Source organism: Dipteris shenzhenensis, chromosome 19, assembly GCF_047967505.1.
Source record: "Dipteris shenzhenensis isolate YYH24624 ecotype China chromosome 19, Dip_SZ_1.0, whole genome shotgun sequence".
Taxonomy (NCBI): Eukaryota; Viridiplantae; Streptophyta; class Polypodiopsida; order Gleicheniales; family Dipteridaceae; genus Dipteris; species Dipteris shenzhenensis.
This window is the reverse complement of record NC_141614.1, coordinates 26,327,890-26,350,092: the sequence shown is the minus strand read 5'-3', so window position 1 is coordinate 26,350,092 and position 22,203 is coordinate 26,327,890. Positions and strand designations below refer to the sequence as shown.

Genomic DNA, 22,203 nt, shown 5'->3' with positions numbered 1-22,203 from the left:
AGTGGAGCTCGATATCTCAACAAAATGGACCCTGCCAAGATAGAGACAATCAAGAATTGGCCTCCACGGAAGAACCTACATGAAGTCTGTAGCTTTCTTGGCTTGTGTTCATATTATAGGCGGTTCATATGCCATTTTCTTGAGATAGCTTCACCGTTACATGCTTTACAGAAGAAGGCAGTGCCTTTCCGTTGGGGGAAGAAAGAAAATTGCAGCATTCAATGAGCTGAAGGAAAAATTATGCTCTAATCCTGTTATCATTTTGCCACACTTGCAAAAACCTTTTGTTCTTCAATGTGATGCAAGCGGCAACAGTGTTGGTGAGTTCTTATGCAAGAAGGCAGAGTGGTTGCATATGAGAGCAAGCTGCTCTGAGATGCTGAATACTACATGAATGTGTATGAGCAAGAATTGGTAGCTGTAGTACATGCTCTTACTGTGTGGAAGAACTATTTATTAGGTGCTAATTTCTATGTGCAAACTGATCACCAATCGCTGCACTACTTTCTCACTCAAGAAAGTTGTCAGAGAAGCACATGAGATGGGCATACTTCCTTTCCATTTTTCATTTTTCAGATTGTTCATGTGGCTGGAAAGAAGAATGTAGTGGCTGATGCACTTTCTAGAAGGCCACGTACGGAAGCTAAGTTCAAGAAACCACAGGTGTCTGCAGTTACTATTGCTTATCACAGTGAGCTAGATACCATGAAGGAGCAGTATGCTACAGATGATGCTTTTGCACATATTTATGATCAGCTTATGGAGGGAATCTGCATGATCATTATACTCTCAAGGAGGGATTCATGATGATGCATGGTAAGCTCTGTGTGATGCAGCCATTGAGGCATAAGGTGATCACTGTGAAAGCCATGTCCCACCATATGCAGGACATAGGGGTATTGAGGCTACAACCAAAGCAGTGGAGCACTATTTTTATTGGCCTTCTCTACGCAAGGATGTTGAGACTTATGTCAAGACATGTATCACTTGTCATAAGGTGAAGTATGACAGGCAAAAGCAGCCCGGTTTACTTCAGCATTTGCCCATACCAGATAGACCATGGCAGAGCATCGCTATGGATTTTTCTTTTAATCTTCCTCCTACACCTACTGGTCATGACGACATATGGACTACAATTTGCAGATTTAGCAAACAGGCTCACTTCATTCCAGTGAGGAAGAATATTACAGCTGAGAAAATGGCAAAAGAATTCTTGAAGTCTATCAGTGATAGAGATCCACGGATGACCAGTATGTTCTGGAGAGGCTTGTTTGATAACATGGGTACCTCGCTGCAGTTTTCATCTTCATATCATCCACAGATTGATGGCCAGTCAGAAGAGGCAAATTATACAACGTTGGATTTGCTGCATTGTTATGTGTCTGAGCACAAAGCAAAATGGGAGTAGTATTTGCCACTGGTTGAGTATGCATACAACAACACAGTGCATTCTTCCACAGGTAAAGCACCGTTTGAAATAGTGGAAGGTGGGAAAAAGGTTCCTCCTATTTTGCATACAAAAGAGAAGATATTTGTGGCTGATCAGTATGTGGAAGACTTGTGGATAGCGTATGAAAAGGTTAAGTATGCCCTTCAACGCAGCCAGAACAAGCTAAAAAGAGCCGCAGATAAGCATTGCAAGAACCTATTCTTCAAGGAAGGTGATTGGGTATTACTGCGTTTTCTTAAGGCACGTCTCGCGAGCAGGAGAGGGAAGGTAAACCTGTATACCAAGCTGAATATGAGGTACTACGGGCTCTTTCAAGTTCTTGAGAAGATCAATGAGGTAGCTTACAGGCTGAAGTTACCTGAGAAGTGGACCATCCACAATGCTTTCCACGTTAGCTTGTTGAAGCATTTTCATGGAGAAGTACCACAGGATATGCTAGTTCAAGAGCAACCTAAAGTTGATGAGCAAGATGAAGTCATTGATTCCCGAGTAGATTGTGGCACATAAGGATCGGAAGATCAAAGGTAGAGTTTCTAGGCGCTATCGAGTGAAGTGCAAGAATTATCCTGCAAACAATGCAATCTGGTTGGAGGAGGATGAATTGGCAAATTCGCCGCAGGTTTTACATCTCTACCTTGAGGCATTTGGTCTTGAGCCCACTGCGGTAGCGGCTCATCCCGGTTCAGCAGAGCACACGTCTGGAGCATTACCGGATGCTCAAGAGGGGGGTAGCACCTCCGCTCCCACAGTACAGACAGGCTTACAAGATATCTAGAGGTCACTTGGTGACACCTCCGCTCCCACAGTGCAGACAGGCTTACAAGATATCTAGAGGTCTCTTGGTGACACTGCAGTTCCACCCAAGACACTGATGCTGACAGTGTTTCTGCCGTGAGACTTCTATGATGAGTGGTCATGACACTCCAGACAGTTGATACACTGCCATATGGAGGGATCTGCAGTCCTGCCGTATGTGCATTGCATGTCGTACTTCATGTGATGATGTACTATAATTTATGGGCTGTTTACGCCCATTGTGATATCCTTCTATATTTCTTGTACTTTTGGGACAGCAAACATGATAGTTAGTTGTTTCAAGAAGGGGGTATGTCAAGGGGACGTAATGGCAACGTGATTAAACTAAGCGCCATTGAATTTGGCCTAGGGGTGCCGGGCTAGGGGCATTAATTAATGTCCAAAGGGTACATATGATTAAATGTGCAACAAGTACATTTCCTAGTGCTATTAACTTGGTTCCATTCACTAGGATCATGTCTTAAAAAGTGACCCCCTAGAGGTCCCATTCACTAGGGTCATGTCTTAAAAAGTGACCCCCTAGAGGTTCTATTCAATAGGGTCATGTTTGAGGTGTATGGTTGACTTGTTGCACCTGTGTGTCTCATATGGAAGCACTTTGAAGATCCTGGAACCTTATCCTATCCTATCCTATCCTGTTGTTCTGGGTCTTCATGCGGAGTTGTGGAACTCCCTGTTGCTGACTGAATGCATTTCTGCTGATTTCTCCGCTACAGATTTTCTCCTACTGGTGTCCCCGATTGCTGGCATGCTCCCTGGGCCTGGGCGACTTCATTCTGGGGATCTTCTGATGGTTTTCTCGATATCCTCCGCAACAGATTGCTGCGTTTTCACTGTCTGAAGCCATAATCCTGGTCACCTATCTTCTGGCTTCTGTCTCTTTCTGTGCACACTGAAATCAAAGGTTGCTATTGGCTGAAATCATCAATTGGGTGGGCGACTTCATGGCTGGTTGGTTGCTGATTCCTGGTTGACTCTTTTTGTGATTCATTCTGGTGCTAGAAGGCAGTCAGAGACAGCCTCCTCCTGTCAGAATCTGCTGACTGCTGGTCCACCATCTTCTGGGGCTGTTTCAAGCTGGAAACAGGCTCCATTTGCTGGCTGAACTCTTACTTGACTCTACTTGTGTGTGCATTTACTATTTTTGCTGAGTTCTGGAAGGTTGGTTGCCTTGCCATTATCTTGGGAGAGTATTGGGTCACTGGTTGTGTTAATCTCTTCCTGGGAGAGCAGTGGCAAGCCTTGGACTCGGTGATGGCATTGATTTGTGAGGATCCATTGCTTGGTATGAGGTTGGATCATTCCGTTTGTGGTATGCTTTCCTACTGAAGGGAACCAAGTGGATAGCACTGGGTCTTGGTCACTTGCACAGCCACTGGTTGGCATTGTAGTGGGTTGCATCTGCGGGTGAGTTCAGGAAGGGAGTCCCTTGTAATTGAACTAGGCAATAAATAAAGAAATACCGCAAGGGCGCCAAGTATTGGGGCCAACAGGTGTCATTGTGTATGCTTACTGAGTAGGGGCATTCTAGCCTCCCTTGTTTTTGTGATTCAGTGATGTTATGTTGTGGAATTGTATGCTTTCAGTATTGTATTTGGCAATGGCAATGGAATATGATGGCGATATTTCGATGTCGTGATCAGGTAAAGTAAGATCTACTGCCCTTTGTCAGTCAAAGGCCGGTTACATACAACATGGTGGTGTCAAACAAGGAGCTACATTTGTTGCCAGGTAATAAGTGCATGGAGGCATACAAGAAGGCAAGGCCAGGCCATTTTTATGTCATTTTAGTGTCACAAAATGAGCATGTGTTTGGCAACAAATATTCATGCCCCAAGGCTTAGATGGATTAGTGCAAAAAATGTTACAAGATTACTGTAGGAACAAAGTGGAGACAGGTTGTGAACACAAGTGAGCAAGAGTGCACACACAAGAAAGCTCCAATAGAAATGTTCAAATGAACAATACAAGTACTTGGTATATATAGTACCCAAGTACTACTGGTCAACCAGAGGACTGACTTTATGCCTACAACACCATATCTTTGTAATCTCTTTCTCAAAGATATGGCTGAAAGTACCCTGGAAACATCTCAGGTGTACCCTGCAGTACCGAAAGTACCATGGTTGCACAAATTCATCCAGATGGATATGCAACCTATGGGAGTACATGAAAACAATGTCATTGTGAATCACTTCACAACCCCCCTTGACATTGTGAGAATGTCTCTGATCCCCAAGCCATGTCGATGTCGTAAGAAAAGATCTGTTGACAAGGATTTGGTGAAGATATCCACCACATTGTCCTCAGATGGACAATAGATGAGATCAATGAAGCCATCAGAAACACAATCCCGTACATAATGATAATGATTTTCAATGTGTTTCATGCGAGCATGAAAGACACGATTGTTGGCTATGGCAATGCAACTCTGGCTGTCACAGAAGATAGAGTTTGCTTCGCCATCCTGTGCATGATGCAAAAGCTTCCTTAACCACATTAACTCCGTAGTGGCTGAATTTGCAGCTTTGTACTCTGCTTCACTGGAGGAAAGAGAGACTCGCTCTTGCTTCTTACTGAGCCATGAGATAGAGGCTGAACCCAATGAGAAGCAATAGCCAGTAGTGGACCGTCTGTCGTCAATGTCCCCTGACCAATCTGAGTTGGTGAAACCACTCAGCTTTAGATCACAATCTGAAGCATAATGCAAGCCAAGAGAGAGAGTGCCATGGACATATCTGAGAATCCTCTTTGCTGCATTCCAATGTGTGATCGTGGGACAATGCATGAACTAGCTCAAAAGCCCTGTGGCGTAGGTAATATTAGGCCGTGTGGAGCATAGATATATCAAACTGCCAACCAACTGCCTGTACAAAGTGCCATCAAACTTTTCAGCAGCATCATGCTTACTCAGCATGAGTCCCTTTTCCAATGGAGTAGCCACAGGCTTACAGTTCTCCATTTTAAATTTCTGCAACAACCCCTTCGAATACTTTGTCTGTGACATAGAAATCCCATCATCTGCCAAAATTCAATGCCAAGACAATAATGCAATAGGCCCAAATCTATCATGTCAAAGTTGTGACATAAAGTGGACTGCACTGCTGTAATTTGCTGCAAATCACTGCCATAGAGTATGATGTCATCCACATATAGTACCAACATGACCAATTCTGATTTTTGCTGCAAAACATACAGATTTGGCTCTGTATGAGGGTTTACGAAGCCCTGGGACAGCAAAAACTGATGTATCTTCTAATACCACGCACGAGGTGCTTGCTTCAGCCCATATAGAGCCTTCTTGAGCTTGCATACCTTGTGCTCTTGTCCCTTCACCTCAAAACCTTGGGGCTGATGTACATAGACCTCCTATTTAAGATCTTCATTGAGGAATGTGGTCTTGATATCCATCTGGTACACTGACCAACCATAAAATGCAAGAAGAGAGATGATAGAACGAATGGTGGTCATCTTGGCCACTAGAGCAAATGTCTCCTCTTAATCTATCCCCTCCTCTTGTGCATACTCCTTGGCAACCAAACGGGCTTTGCATTTCTCAATTGTACCATCTGAATGGTATTTCACCTTATAAATCCATTTTGTGCCAACCACATTTCTCCCAATGGGCGCATCAACCAAGTCCGATGCGGTATTCTTCTCAATGGATTTAATCTCAGCTTCCATAGCTTTCTGCCATGCCAGATTATGCTGAGCATCCTTGAAGCTCTGAGGCTCATTTTCAGGTTCCATCACTAAGGTCATCAAAGCAAAATTGACCTTTTTCTGACTTTTCTGAGTGCTAGCCCTGGTTTCCCCAAAGTAGGCTAATTCTTAGCATCTTGAATGCTCAACCTTGCCCAACGTGAAATAGATTTCTTTGCTGTACCACTCGGGGCTGCATCCACATCTTTAGTGGCCTCACGACGTTGATAATGCCTCCAAACATGAGGCTATCTATTCTCATTAATTGGTTGCAAATCTGAAACATTTGAGGGAGAGCCATCCTCAACATGTGGATTTGAGGGAAAGCCATCCTCAACATGTGGCAAGCCATCTGAACTATGAGAAGTAGAAGGAGAAGCATCAAGAGACTCCGTCTCATCATCCTCAAACTGAATGATGTATGGTGGCAAGTCTACACTAGCGGGCTGCATGCACTCATTCTCAGCAAAGAGAACATCTCTGCTGATTATTACCTTCCTAGTAGCGGGATTATAAAGCCTAAATCCCCTGCTTTCAGTGCTATACCCCACGAAAATGCATTTGACACTCTTGTCATCAAGCTTTGTCCAAAGCATATGCCACTGAGCCAAAAACTCTGAAATGACTAACCTTTGGCTTAAAGCCATACAAAGCCTCAACTGGAGTCACATTAGCCAAAGCTTTGGTAGGGCATCTGTTCTGAATATAAGTGGCTATTACAACTGCTTCTCCCCAAAAAGCCTTTGAGACTCTCTTGAATTTCAGCATGCATCTCGTCATTTCCATAAGAGTACTATTCTTTCTCTTAGAGATTGGATTATGCTGTGGTGTGTAAGGGCATGTTAAGTGATGTTTAATTTAAAAATCCCTGGAATGCATGTGACATGTACTCTCCCCCTCTATCTGAGTTGAGTGTTCCAATTCTAGAATTGGTTTGGTTCTCAGCCATAGCTTTGAACTCCTGAAACCAAACACCTTAAATTTTTCCTTCATGAGAAAAAGCCATGTGGACCTGGAGAAGTCATCTATAAAGGTCACAAAGTACCTTGCTCCTCTATGCGTGGGAATAGTCATGGGCCACATACACTGTGCACTATCTGCAACACTCTGGTTGCCTTGACCCAATTCTTGCCTTGTTTACTAAATGGCAAGCGATGCAATTTTCCAAGTGCACACCCCTCACACACTTCATTTGCTGGTTACTGTAATTTTGGCATTCCTTGAGTCATATTATTGTTGTACAAGTAGGACAATGCCCTGTGATGGACATGTCCAAACCTGGCATGCCATAAATCAGCCTGGGAAGTGTTTGCTACAGCCAATACCTTCTGATCATAAGGCTGAGCATCGAGCTTGTATAAGCCTCTATCATATGTTCCTGTTGCTACAACCTCATACCCTTTCTTTGGATCCTTGATCCTGCATTGGTTATCCTGAAATTCGACCAACATATGTTGATCATGGGCAATGTTTGAAACTGAAATCAGATTTTGCCTCAACTCTGGAACATACCAAACATCTCGGATATACTTAACTTTTCCATTATCAAGCTGAATGGGAATGTGCCCAACTCCGATGATGTCTTGAGAAGCATCATCGGCACATGTAACCTGTCTGCCATGAACAGGTGTGATGCTCTCAAACCACTCTTGGCGAGGAGTCATGTGCTTAGTAGCACCACTGTCGATATACCATGTATCACTTGCAACAAGGGAAGCATCCCCTCATTGATTTTCAGCATTCAAATCCCCCCTGGCATCCATCTTCTCATTAAATGCAGCAAACACAAAATCTCTATGTCATGTGCATGGTGTACCTAGGGTTGGATATCAGGTGAACATGGATTACGGGATAGCATAGGGCTAGATGGCTATTTTTAGCCGAGATTGCTATATATAGAGATTGATTCATATATAGTGCTCGCTTTATATGGAGGGATCTATTCATAGCATTGTGCTATCTATAGCAGGTTTCCTTCTATATAGAGGGAGGGCCAGTGCTATTGTGTAGATCAGTTGAGCGCTCCTCAACTGATGGATGGGGCTTGGACCCAGGCCGGGACTCTGGCCATCTACATGGCAGATCATAGGTGGTGTATCGAAGGTCCTCTGGATGGGCTCAGGTGGTATGGGACGCCTGGGTTAGATACGGGCCTATGGATGAGTCGAGCTGTAACCCACGTGCTTGGGGGTGGTCAGGAGGATCGAGACGCCTGCGCTATGATTCTAGTTGGATTGAGGACGAGAGTTGGATTGAGGACGAGATTCTAGGTCAGTGATAGGGTTAGATCCTGCAAGGTCGTGTCATCTGGTATCAGAGCCGTCCTATCACAATTGAATTCAACGCGAGGTATGCAAAAAAGATGTCTTCCAGGTACGCTTTTTGAGATTGCTTTTGCAAATCTGAATTTCCGCTCATGTATGGGCTGAATCATTGGCTGATGATGTGCGCTCATGATTGGGAGAGTTAAGGAAGAAATAGACATCCATAGGCTGTGTGCTCTCTCTCGGTTGCTACGTGTTTGGAAATCGTGATTCCCTGAGAAGGGTAGGCGATGAGAAGACTTGATGCTTTCAGCAAGAGATATGAGGATGGATCGTTTCTGACCTATAACTACCCACGCTTGGGTTGTTGATGTGATTGGCTGTGTGGGGACGCGTGACAGTAGGCTGGTTAGGGAAAGAATTTGCTCTAGGTTCTCAAGGATGAGATTCCTACCCTAGAGACCTAGATTTGCTGCAGTTGAGAAGGAGGAGGAAAGAGAGAGCGTTCATAAGCCTAGAAAGCGGCTTGTCTAGGAGATTCGGGCATCAGAGACAAGGGCAATATGATTGGGGGCAGGCGCTTGGCTTTGGGAAGGAGCACATGGCCTGATTTTAGCTCGTTTTGGCTATTTTTGGCTGGTTGGAGAAAAGTGGGACAGGATCTATTAGAAGCGAGACTATTTTTTGGTTAAAAAGCAGGTTGCTTTTTTGTTTTTCTCTAGCAAGGAAAGCACTTGCTCTAAATCTAGCGCGTTTTGGCTATTTTTGGCTGGCTGGAGAAAAGTGAGACCAGATCTATTAAAAGCGAGACTGTTTTTTGGTAAAAAAAAGCAGGTTGCTTTTTTGTTTTTCTCTAGCAAGGAAAGCACTTGCTCTAAATCAAGCACCCACCCTGAATTCGCCTAGCTTTTGATGGCCCTTCCTGGCTATTTATATGCCCGGGATTTCTCTCTCTTTCTCACTTCAACACTTCAGCGCATGAAGGCGAATTTCCCACCCTCTTTTCGTCTGAGATCAGCCTATCAGATTCCGCCATCTTTCATGCTGTCCTCTACTTGCCTTCTTCCTTGATTCCACACAACCCCAAATTCTCTTTTTGTTAGTGTGAAGAGCACGCGTTTGGACGTAGTTGTTTTTCTTCTAGTCCCTCTCCCGTGCGAGATATTTTCCAGCCATGGAAGGACATCAAAGTAATGAGACACCTACGTTGGATTACTGTTTTATTGAGATGGAGGATGAGGCTACATCAGAGATTAATCCTCGTAGACCTCATGACCTGCTACGAGAGATGGATTCCTTGATGAATGAACTCTAGGCAGCTCTTCACTACTATAAAACCCCTCAGTACCAGAAATATATTGAAGAAGGCTCATGCTGTTCTAAATGTAGACAGCTTGTTTTAGAGTCTTTATACCGCTTCCGAGTTATTGAGAAGCGATGAAGAAGTTGAAATCCTCAGTTTTGACCGACACCTAATTATTTTTTGCTCGACTGGATCTTTTGAACCACTCTTGGTTCAAGAAGCTCCCCAATTTTGTATGAATTATGTTCTAAATTGTCTTGTTATTAAATTGACCAAGTTTTGGTTAATTTGTAACTAAGTGGCATTTATAATTTGATTTGTTTTTTCAAATTATATAACGGTACTTTTGTTCCATATATCTTGCAGTTTTTTAGATATATGGTACATTGAGGATGCCTGAGACTTTGTTACATCTTAAACTGGACTTAACTAAGACAATTGGATTTCCCTTTCTCGAATCTTGGTGCGAAGATTCTTGTTTGGTTTCTATTTGAAGTTTTGATCTCGATGTGATTGTGAGTTATGGCGTTTCTTCGAGTTACCGTTTGGACATATGAAGGTTCTTATTGATTAGACGAGGATGAGTCTTGTTGGATACCTTCTTTGAATCATGTCCAAAGGCGGGGTCTGAAGAGGGATTGGCTACCTGATTCACTCATATTGTCCACTGAGTTTTTATTTAAAGTATACTTTGGTGGTCTGGGACACTAAGGTATGTTACACTTAAGATTCTCTGATGTGGTGGTATAATCCAGCGTGAAATAATACCCAAGGACCTCTAGGGTGAAGTACAAGTAGGCTGAATTGAATTGGGGGCAACCTGATTAGATTTTTATTTTATTTATTTTTAAACGAGGGCTGACTAAGATTCTTTACCCTAAGAGAAGCCATGTATTTTTTGGGTTCAACCCTGGAGCTCCATAGTCTAGACTCAATCTCAGGGAGGATTACCGCATCTCTTCTGATGATGGTCTATCAGCGCCTTGTTTGGAACTTGATGTTCCTAGATAAGAGGTCCTAAGAACTAGATGATCCTGTGATTGGAGCGGTTTACAGCTTGACTCATCCATAGGCCCGTATCTAACCCAGGCGTCCCATACCACCTAAGCCCGTCCAGAGGACCTTCGATACGCCACCTATGATCCGCCATGTAGATGGCCAGAGTCCCGGCCAAGCCCCATCCATTAGTTGAGGAGCGCTCAACGGATCTACACAATAGCACTGATCAAATTGGGACGGAGGCAAAATTGAAATAGCATTGGCCCTCTTTCTATATAAAAGGAAACCCGCTATAGATAGCACAATGCTATGAATAGCTCCCTCCATATAAAGCGAGCACTATATATGAATCAATCTCTATATATAGCAATCTCGGCTAAAAATAGCCATCCATCCCTATCCTATCCCGTAACCCATGTTCACCTGATATCCAACCCTAGTTACACCATGCACATGACATACTCCCCTTCCTCTTAGAACTCACTCCTGAGTTCACCAGAAAGCCCGAAAACTCTTTGTGAAGATGAGTCCATGCCCTTAACTATACTCTGACTATCAGTTTGAGTGTGCTATACTTTCCATGAGATTCAAATCAAAGAAAATCTAAGGCCAAAGCCACAATCTTTGATAACTAACCCAAGGAAAGTAAATCTCTCAATCTAAACAAGGTTACATATTGTCGAGTAATCTTCTCAAGAAATCAAGTAACGCCTGAATCCACAGAGTTAATTCTGTTGACATATCCATACACAAGCATGGTAAAATCCATACCTGAAGGTAAATGATTCTATCAACCTTATCTATTGAGTATCCTTGAACTCAAAATCTTAGGTTGAGATCGAGGAATCATTGTTTGGACATCCCCATCAATTAAACCCCTCGAGGCAAATTTTTGGGTTGCAATTTCTATCAACCCTAATTCTTGAATTACTTAGTATTCAGAAAATCCCTCAACGGAATACCCTTGTAATTCAAATTCTTGGGTTGAAATACATGACAGACTTTCCATCGCAGAACAATTAGTTATCAGTTCATAACTCATGATGGAAGAATCTTCATGGAAAAGATATGGTCCCCCTGATCTATCCTCGAAATGCCCCTACATGAGGATAATCAGTAAAAATTCAGTTGGCTATATCCAGTCAATGGTACTGTTCTAGACATGTATATAGTCAACCATCATAGGAATAACATCCTATGTGATCCAAAGACTACGGAAACATACAATCCGAAATCTCTTAAAATAAGATCCACTATCGAATATCTTGTATAAACTGTCAGATCCTGCGGGGTCGTGTCACTCTATCACCTTGGGCAAGATGAGCTTCACCATGTGTATCTAAAGCACGAGTTTCAGTGGGGGCAACAAAATTACTGCTAGAACTGTCCCTTTGCCTCTTCTTTTCATTGGCAATCCTTTGCTATGGTTCTTGGATGCAAGAAAGGGGAATCACTGTTGATGCTGCAAGGGCATTCTTAGCCAACTTGATTCAATTTTATTGCATAGACAACCCTTAGTGAATATGGGTGATCTTGTTAATTAGAGTTGCAGACACAAATGCTCAACTAAAACATTTGTACCTACATTCTGATTTATATTTGGACACTATTTGATTAGATTCGATTTGCAAAACATTATGTTTCAATTTGTTTTTGAAAGAATTAATAGACATTGAGTTAGTACCTTGTGCGAAAAATGCTTTGTGCTTTGTGATGTGAGTTTGTATTCCTCCACTAAAAGAATGATTCTTTGATTTTAAACATATGATAGGTGTTGCAGATTGTCCTAAAAAGTTGAAGAGCTATCTTATTACAAATTTTGATCCTGCATCCAATGGTTTATGGAAACATGAATTGCCCATACCCATTGAGCACGTGTTCGAAATGAATGGCATCCATTATGAAGTAAAGAAATCAACAATACCTGGGGCAGGATATGGTCTTTTTGTACATACGAGCATCAAGAAGAAACAAGATTTGATGGTATATAATGGTCCAAAGTATGATTATGATACTTGGAGATCTCTCCTCAAGTTTTTCCCAAGGATGAAGACTTATGGAATGTTTGAAGATCCATTCATTGAGCCATTGACAGATGTGAAATGTATTGTGGGAGATGTATTGTATGGAAACATTGCTAGATATATAAATAGCTCAATGTATTATAAAGAAAGAACAAATGTTATATTTGTATACATCCCTAAACTACCACCTTGGGCTCAAAAGTCACAAGGAGATTTGAGTGCCCATGGCTACATTACTGTGCAAACCATAAAGGATATCTCCTTCGGAGATGAGCTACTTTGTGAGTATGAATACTAGTATGGAATTGTTAATTATTGTGTTAAACGATGTGATGCAAAATTTAGTTGCAAATTTGGCTATGTATTAATGGTTTTGATTATATTTAGCACAAGAAAGCAATTTAAAACAAGGTTTTTATCAAGACCATGTCTCTGAGTTTCATGAGCACTATTGTGATGGAGAGTTTCACGAGCTCTATTGTGATGGAATGGTGTTTTTGAACACCACATTTATATGATGGATGTCAAAGCTCTACCATAATCCTATTGCGCATATGTCAATACTGCAATTTATCAACATAGAAACATATGCATTTGGCATTAATTTGATACATCTAATATACCAAATAAAAATTGACAGTTGTTGCAAGTTTAATTTTGTTTTTGAACACCACATTTATATGATGGATGTCAAAGCTCTATAACAATCCTATTGCATATATCAATACTGCAATTTAATTTACTCCAATGAATCTTCCTAACGCAACATCTATAAATTGGCTTTTGTTTGTGGTTTTGATGTATATGAAACAACAAACATCTTTCTTTCACGAGCAAATCAACAAATGTTTTGGCCATACTGAAAGGGTAACCGAAAGTAACATTACCACACTGTTGGTTGGAGCAAGGCTGCGAAGAAGCGTGGGGAAGGAAGAGCAGCAGGGTGGACAACCACAAGGGAGCGCAACGACGGAGAATCAACGACCGAGAGTAGAAACGTGTACAAAGGGGCGAAGCCATGGCGAATGCAACGACACAAGGGGAGAGCGAGAAGACTCCTATGAGATGGATAGGATGAGACGAAGCCATGGCGAATGGAAAGACACAAGGGAGTGCGAGATGACTCTTATAAGATGGATAGGATGCCTCACTTGTGGCCCTAAGAGCGTGCACATAGAGGAGGCAAGGGTCAAGGTGGACATTGCATTTGTTCATTGGATACCCACGGGAAACATACGTTGCAAAGGAAAATAATCTTAGTGGCCTCAAGTCACATGATTGGCATAAGGTCTTATAGGGTACATATGAATCATTTGTATCATCTATGCCATCATCATTAAAGTAATCAGAGTAGTTGAAGTTCTCTGAATCGCCAGACCTGTCAGAGTCATCTGTGGTAGCAGCCTGGGCTGCACTAGAGGACACTGGTTCCTTTTTTACAGTTGGAGGGGGAACCTGTTTAATAAAACTAGTAAACTCAAGGGGGATTTCAAAAGGAGTAGTGTTGTCCATCCCAAACAAGCTTTGAACATGGTCTTGCAGGTCAGCATTAAAGAGGGTAGCATCAGTTCTGAACTGGTTTATCATTTCTGTAATTTTCCTTTGGTCCTGTGCAACTCAATTTGATTAAACTGAGAATTGTTTCTGGATATCTAAATAAATCATAGTGCATGTGCTCTGATAGGTGTCCATATCTCATGTTTTGTCCTTGAAGAGTCTCCTAGTAGTATGGCCTTCTAATTTATTGGCTCCCCTATTTCAAATTATACTATTTTCCACACGTTTCTAGCAATAGGACATGCAACAAAGAGATGGAAAATATCTTCATTTATAAAGGGGCACCTCATGCATTTGCCATTTCCCTTTCCAATTCTTAGTCCTCTATTGTTAGTCCACACAGCTTTATGCATTATTAGGCAAAGCAAGGCAAACAATTTGTCAGGGATTGAGCTTGACCAAATGGAGTAGAATTTGAATTTCCATTTTCCCCTGAAGTCCTGCAGTTTCCACCTAGTATTAAGGACAATGCAGAGATCACCTATGTCCCTGGTTGGAGTGGGGATAGGGAAGAAAGAAGTACTCTCAACCCAACTGAACTCTCTACTATAAACCAAGAATGATCCACCTTTCAATTGCTTATTTCCCTCCCAGAGGTGAACTCTGTTCAAGACTAGTGTCTGGCATTGGTTGTTGAAACTGAACTCCCTCCTAATCTCAATTCAAGTTTTCCATCTTAGCTCATCTCTGTTCCAAAGCTAACCAAAGCATTGCAGTCCTTTTTTGAAGAGTACAACAACCTTATCAAAGTCTTCTTCAGAGAGAACAGCCTCCTTGAAGATAATAGAGACCCAGATTGAGTCTAATGTCCTAAAAGCTTCTTTTCCAAAGAAGACAATTTAACCTTTAATTCCTTCAAAGGCTGGCCATAGTGAGAGCCAAAGTTGACTGCCTTTAGCTTTGCAAGGTTTAGGGTTACAAATAGCTGACAGCATAGGGTACTTTTTCCACTTGGGAGCTCTCAGAGGTCTTAGGGAGTTAACATTCCTTAGAAGGATTTGACTCAATCCTCAAGAGGATGGAGGATTGCTTTAATTATCCAAATCGAGGATAGTTTCAAAGAAGCCTTCTCTATATGTATCACACCTAAGCCTCCTTCCTGCTTGGGTTTGATACAAAACTCCCACCTGACCTTGGCTGTCTTGCCCCCCCAAAGAAAGGATTTGCAAATTCTAATGAACCTGTCAATTCCAGTTCTAGAAGGGGACCAAGAAGTGAGGTAGAAAATGACAACTGGGTATATGTAGTGGTTGAGAACCATTCTCCATTTCTCAATCTTGCTTTGAAACATGTTCAAGAACCAGTCCCATCTCTGTTTGAGGGAAATGTCAAACCCCATGGGGATACCCAATAATCTGAAGACTGTACCATGTTTGATTCTCTAGCAACTCATCTCTTCCAAGAAAGCCTGCTCATCCCCTTTGAGAGTTGCATATCCAGTTTTGGAGTGGTTGATTTTGGATCTAGAAGCTTTACAAAAGATCTCTAAGGACTCCATAGCCTTTTTATAACCTGAGTCTCATTCCTGAGGGTTAAATTTGTGTCATCAGCAAACTGTTGGTAGAAAAAGTCCTTGCTAGAGGATAGCTGAATGCCTTTCACATTTCCTTCTTAACTTTGATGTTGAAGTAGCCACCCTAGTGAGTCTGCAACAATTGCAAAAAGTAAAGGAGCAATAGGGAAACCCTATCTTATAGATCTTTTAAGGACAAAGGGTTGACTCATGACACCATTAACACAAATCTTGGATAAAGCATTGGTGAGAAGTAGTTTGATATAAGAGATGAATAGAGGGCCAAGGCTCATATCAGCCAGAGTATGGATGATGAAGTCCCACTTAAGTCTATCATATGCTTTATCAAAGTCAACCTTTAGAAAACATATGTCTTGCTTTGTTTCCCTGCTATACTCACATCCCTCTCCACTTGGCCATTCTATTCTTTACTCTTAGAGAAAGGGCTTTAGCAAAGATCTTATAGCTGCAGCTAAGCATAGTGAGTGGCCTCGAGTTTCTTAGCTCTTCCTTATCCCCCTCCTTAGGAATTAATTTGATAATTCCCCCATTAATATGAGTAGGCAGATTCCCATTATTGACACTCTCTTGCCATAATAATAGGAGATAAGGACCAACAATGGACCAAATTTTTTTGTAGAATTCAATTGGCAATCCATCTTCTCTTGGTGTTTTGCCATCTGCCATTACCTTGACAGCCTTAAAGAGTTCATCAATAGACAAAGGTTTTTCAAGGTATTTGTTATCAAAACTGAGTACAGTGTTCTTTCTAGCATCCTTGCATAGTTCCTTGGCATTGGTCACTTCAGTATCTACTTGTATAGTGGAGGATAGCAAGTTCTAAAAGTGGAGATGAATGATATCAATATTCTCCTCAGTAGTTGAAGCAAGAGAGTTGTCAGTTTTTCTAAGAAGGGGAATCTCTTCATTAGATATTTTTCTTCTAATAATCTTGAAGTATTCTTTGGTAGGTCTCTCAGCTTTACCAGCCCACCAATTCTTGAAGTATATCTTGGAATCATTAAGTAGAATCTGTTCTTGAATTTGGAGTTCATTTCTTTTCACAACCAAGTCTGCTTGGGCATGTGGATCCCCTTGTCTAGCTAAGTTATCCAAGGAAACAATCATGTCCAGAATGTTGTTCATTCTCTTAGGCCTTATTTTGGCTCTGTCGTTTCTTGCTTTTTTGAGCAATCTTTGGGTCTATTCAATAGCTATACACTAGGAGTCACTAGCTGAGATGGAATCAGTGAATGCCATCAGCCAAATTGTTTTAATCCCTTCTTGGAAAGAATTTAGGATCAGCCTTAAACTAGGAGGTGGTTTTTTGTCCTGGGCCAAAATCACATTTGAGAAGGATTGGCTTATGATCAGAGAGAAAAAGAGAAGAGAAGACCTGAGTCTGAAGAGAGCTAGTCTACCTTACTAGTTCTTGAGAAACATAGATCCTATCCAATCTCGCCTCTCTTCTGTTAGCTCCAGCTTGGCTATTGGACCAAGTGAAAGTACCTTTCATCCCCATGTCCACAAGGCTTAGGTCTTCTTTTAGATTCTCCCAAAGAGTCAGTTCACTGCCTCTAATTACTGTGCTATCTGGTAATTGTTGCTCTCTTAGGCTACCTGCTAAGCCTCCACGATAAGGGAACATGAGCCTATATTTGCATCTCCTACCAAAGCTATCAACAACTCGCTAATGTTGAGATTTACCTACCCATCCAATAATGTATACTTAATGGTACTACCACAATCTCTCCACCAGATTGGTTTTCTCCATTCCTCCATGTGGAAATAACCTACCATAACGGCTCTACATCTCGCAATTTGGTCCACACCAACCATTTGTAACATAGGGACCCACACCTGGATATCTAGAGAATGCCTCTAATAGTGCTTCATACCAAGTATTGAATTCCTCAAGGGTGGGAGCATACATCATTCCACACATGGCTGCATATAGTTCATCCTTAACTCTACCCATGCCTTCTTCACATGAAACCAACATAGTAAAATATGGCAATGGGATTTCCTTGTATGGTTTGTATCTCGACAAAAGGGATCATTCTTGACAACCTTATATATTGCATTGAACTCCACCTTAGACTTATCTATAACTATGGCTCGTGGCCTGATAGAGCCAAGTCTAGAAAAAAATATGGTGAATATTGTTTCCAAGGCAATATTTTCATGTTGTTGTCTAGGATCTTTGCTACATAACATGAAACATATGGGAATACCATTACCTTTTATATTTGGTACAATAGCCACATATAATGGCAACCCATACTTATTGGTTTTAAAGGTGCTATCCATAGCCCAAGCCTGATCAGTAGAGAATCTTCGTGATACCTCAAGCATAAAGTCATCTTGCAATACCAAAACAAATGGTCTTTGCCTTGGATCTTGAGCAATGGGATTGTAGGGTTGGTGGAAAATCACCTAAAAGCACAGTATGGAAAGAGGTCAAATTTATTATTTATACTAATAACATGCATTGCTCTAGATAAGGATTAGTATCTTTCATACTACCTTGCTTTGTTGAAGTAATTTCTTTGCTTCCAATGTCATAGCATCCCAATCAGACATGTTCATGGTTGCTGTCCATGAAAATAAAGAATAAGCAAAATATTACAATCAATATATGATCTAACATTATTGTAATAGCACCAAAAACCAATCATGAAATATATTAAGTGAAATGAATTTACCTCCAACTCGTAGATTGCAAGAGAGCCTACTAATCTCCTTATGTATATCATGGAAAGTCTAAAAGTTGTTGTTTAAAAAATGGACACATGATCTTTGAGTAGACTCTCCTTTGAGTTTGACATTTTACTAACATGTTGTGCACTTCCAACATTGTATAAGTCTGATGTTCTACATGCAATGACCAATCAATGAACTGGAAGATGACATAAATCTGATTGACTTCCCGGCACATGTCCTTTATGGCGGTTGGACACCTTAATGTCACACATATTTCCCTTTGTACAATATACACAAACAAGGAATGGACATCCAACCTTTCTACTTCATTTGGGACATGAAGTACAGGAGGTAGAATCTGATTTTTTTGCATGCTTGACCAAGACTGCACGATGACATCTATAATCAGTACATTGTGGTGCAACCTTGACGGTAACCAAATGAACCTTATACTGAATTGATATTTCCTCTAGTTTCCTCGAGATACTATTTTCTTCAATAGACATTGATTCATGAAAGATCTGATATTTACGATATGCCATCTTGATTTGACAACCACATCCACCGATGTAATCTCAAACAAATAATGAAGAAATTCCATATCGTCGCGAGAGACTATGCACCACACTGTACTCGTGGCCTTCATAGTGCATTCAATGCCTAGATGGACGCCTTGATTTGAGATATGAAAAGATTGCACTATTGATGGCCACTCCTCAATAAATGGGATGCAAATCTTAGGTCTATCACATAAGCAAATGCCCATGGTCTCATCAACTCTGAGAGCCATAACTAAGTTACTAGCTATACAACTCCATCTTGGATGGTCAATAATCATTCCATTTGAATTGATCTTGATTTCTTCAACTGTGGGTAAACATTGAGATACTAATGTGGACAACATCAACTTATAAAAAGTTGCATCAAAGGTCAATCCTTTTTTTGAACGATATGTTGATGTATCTATAAAAGGAAGGTATGGAACATTAACAGTTACATCATCAATATTCTCTCCAAAATCATCTTCAGTTCATGAGCTTGAACTTGAAAAGGACTCTTTCTCTCCATAACTCTGGCTACATGTGGATGTACCAATAGTAAGTGAAAAAGATGTCTATTCTTCACAACAAATTCAAACACTCTTTTTTAGTAATCAAGCAAAAGAACATGCAAGGAACATGCATACATGAATATTAAAAAGTAAAAATCACATAAATAAGTAAACACAAACAAACATTTCAGATACCACAAACCATGCTTTGCAATGGTTGTCATGTGGACATCTTTGTGATTTATAAATCCAACCAAAACTTGAATTTTGGTTTGAGTAACAAAGAAATAAAATTATTACATTTCAAAAATAACATTCATAAATATCAAAAAATCATAATTCTCTTACTTAAACTTTCATGTTGAAAATTTTCATAGATCAAACTCCATTACTCCAATTGCTAAAAAGTATTCAAAGATCAAACTTCATGTTTTCATGTTGAAAATTTTCATAGATCACTCCAATTGCTGAAAAGTATTCAAAGATCAAACTTCATTACACCAATTGATGAAAAGTATTACATGACCTATTACCATCATAACAAGGCTTATACACAAGATAAATAAGAGAGCCATAAGAAATTGAGGAATATCTCACCCCCATACTATAAGGTTTGGTGGGATCATGATTTACATCTACACATTTACAAGTGCCTTGCACCCATGTACCAAAGTTTGTGCATCTCTTTTTCCCTCTTCCATTCACTTGTAGTCCCTTTCCAACCTTTGATGATGAAGTAGCTTTCAACAAATGAAGATCATCTACATGGCTCTGGACTAATGGAGAAATGGACTCATTTATGTGTAACAAAGCCCTTTCATACTTACAAATTGTCCGAAAGCCAAATCACCTTACAAACAAACAGACCATTGACTTATAGGGTAAAACTCTATCACTATCATAATATGATAGGATTTTGTCCCACATTATGTGAACTTGAAATACACTCTCATGTGTTATGACCTATCCTATAATGCCAATACTTCTCTCAGTCATGATAACTGAATGTGGCCAGCAAGGAGGAACAATTATTAAAGAGCCAGACTTAGCTTGGAATGAATAATCTGATGCAGGCATTGGGCCATCTCCAAAACACATGTAAGTTGCCCATGCATCTAAGTTATGATCAATGTGGGGATCCCAAAAATTCCATGTCTTTGAACCTTCCACCAAAAGCATCCAAGACATAGAGCACATGACATCTGTGTGAAGCTGTAATAAATCATCGATCAGTATACATCAATGAGTATGGAGAGGATTTTGTTTTATTTCCCAAATCTTTCGCTAACTTGTCACAAGTATCATCTTCAAACAATGGAGCACCTCAAAACAAGCAATATAATGGGGACTGGTTAGGAACATAGTTCTCCAAAACATTATAGCATTTTCTTGGTACACCATCAAGTATACTTGACAGTTTTACTTGCATATCTCCACCATCGTTTTCTCGTGCATGAACCACAACATTACCACTATGTTTATGAAACAAGGACTCTAATTTTTTTGGAGAGAGAAAGGACTTTTGCAAGAAAACTTCAGCACATCCTTCGATTAATATTGGCTTGTAGATAGATTTTTTAACCACTGCGTCCATGGTAGCTGGAGAAGGAAAAAGCTTGCTCTTCATATGCTGAAAAACAAAGGGTAAACATTTTCAAACAAAAGTTGCGAATTGAGCAATGTTAAGCAAAGAGCTGATCTAAATGAGCCAGTGATTCTATCTTCTAGAACAATAAACAAGGTATTGATATAAGGATAACTAAAATAAACAAATTTCAAATCAATAGATGAAAAGAGCAAGATTGAACATCATTCTGAATAATATAAATTTAAAGAAAAAGGACTACCTTTACACATACAGCAACAAGTAGGCCCATACTTGAGTTCCAAGTGTGCCTTGAACAAGGTCACATTAAGCCCCATTTTCCAATCCTATGTGCCCTATGCTGTTATTGACATGTCAACCAATGTGCCACCCACATGATAGCCATCACATAGGAAACATGATGATAGCAAGCGTTTTCTAAACCTATTACGAGCCTATTACATGCATTTGACTCAGACGGCCATAGACTCATTTTTAAATAGACTAGTATGATGTCTAAATGCATGGTTTGTTGCATTTTGCATTAGCCATAGTTTTATATTAACAACAAGAACCTACTTTGCAAACTCTATGACTAATACGCTCTCTAAATGCACGGTTTGTTGCATTTTGCATTAGCCATAGTTTTATATTAACAACAAGAACCTACTTTGCAAACTCTATCTATGGTGTCTCTTAGAGAGCATATCATACATAACGTCCATGTGGATCACCAAAATTTTCATTTCACACTAGACTCGTAACACAAATAATAAAAATTATTCTTGGACAGGTTTGATACCAATTATTGCTCTTAAATCATAGTCTAGACCATACAATGAATCAGAACTCACGATAGAGAAGATGCTAAGCATAATATAACCTACCAAAATGTATTGAAAAAATAGCATATGAACCTACGCAATAGAGTCCTTGCAACCTTGAAATCGCTTGGCTTCCCTAAATCATCAACCGGCACCCCCACACTCCCATAGTTTCTTGGCGTTGGATCAAGATTGCCATCCTGTGCCAGTGTACTTTCTTTTCCTTGTGCCATCATCCAAGGAGTGAGGAGCAATGCCCAACAGCATGAGGAGGAGAATGCATCAAAAGAAAAAGCGAAGGGAGGTCATGACACTGAATAAAGAAAAGGGGAAGATTTTGATTGTGCGAAGGGAGAGGAGAGCAGGAGGAGCTTACAAAGATATGTGGTGAGAGGAGCCTTTGATGAGGAGC

The 22,203-nt window shown here is 40.7% G+C and overlaps 1 protein-coding gene across 1 annotated transcript; it reads right to left on the bottom strand.

Annotated features, from left to right (window-relative positions):
• Positions 1 to 17,560: 17,560 nt before the first annotated feature.
• Positions 17,561 to 18,196, bottom strand: LOC147890278 (uncharacterized). The gene is made up of 2 exons (XM_087390252.1): positions 18,155 to 18,196; positions 17,561 to 18,064 (listed from the first exon to the last, which is right to left on the bottom strand). The coding sequence occupies exons 1-2, from the start codon at positions 18,191 to 18,193 to the stop codon at positions 17,561 to 17,563; spliced, it is 543 nt and encodes a 180-aa protein (XP_087246378.1). The 5' UTR covers positions 18,194 to 18,196.
• Positions 18,197 to 22,203: the final 4,007 nt, after the last annotated feature.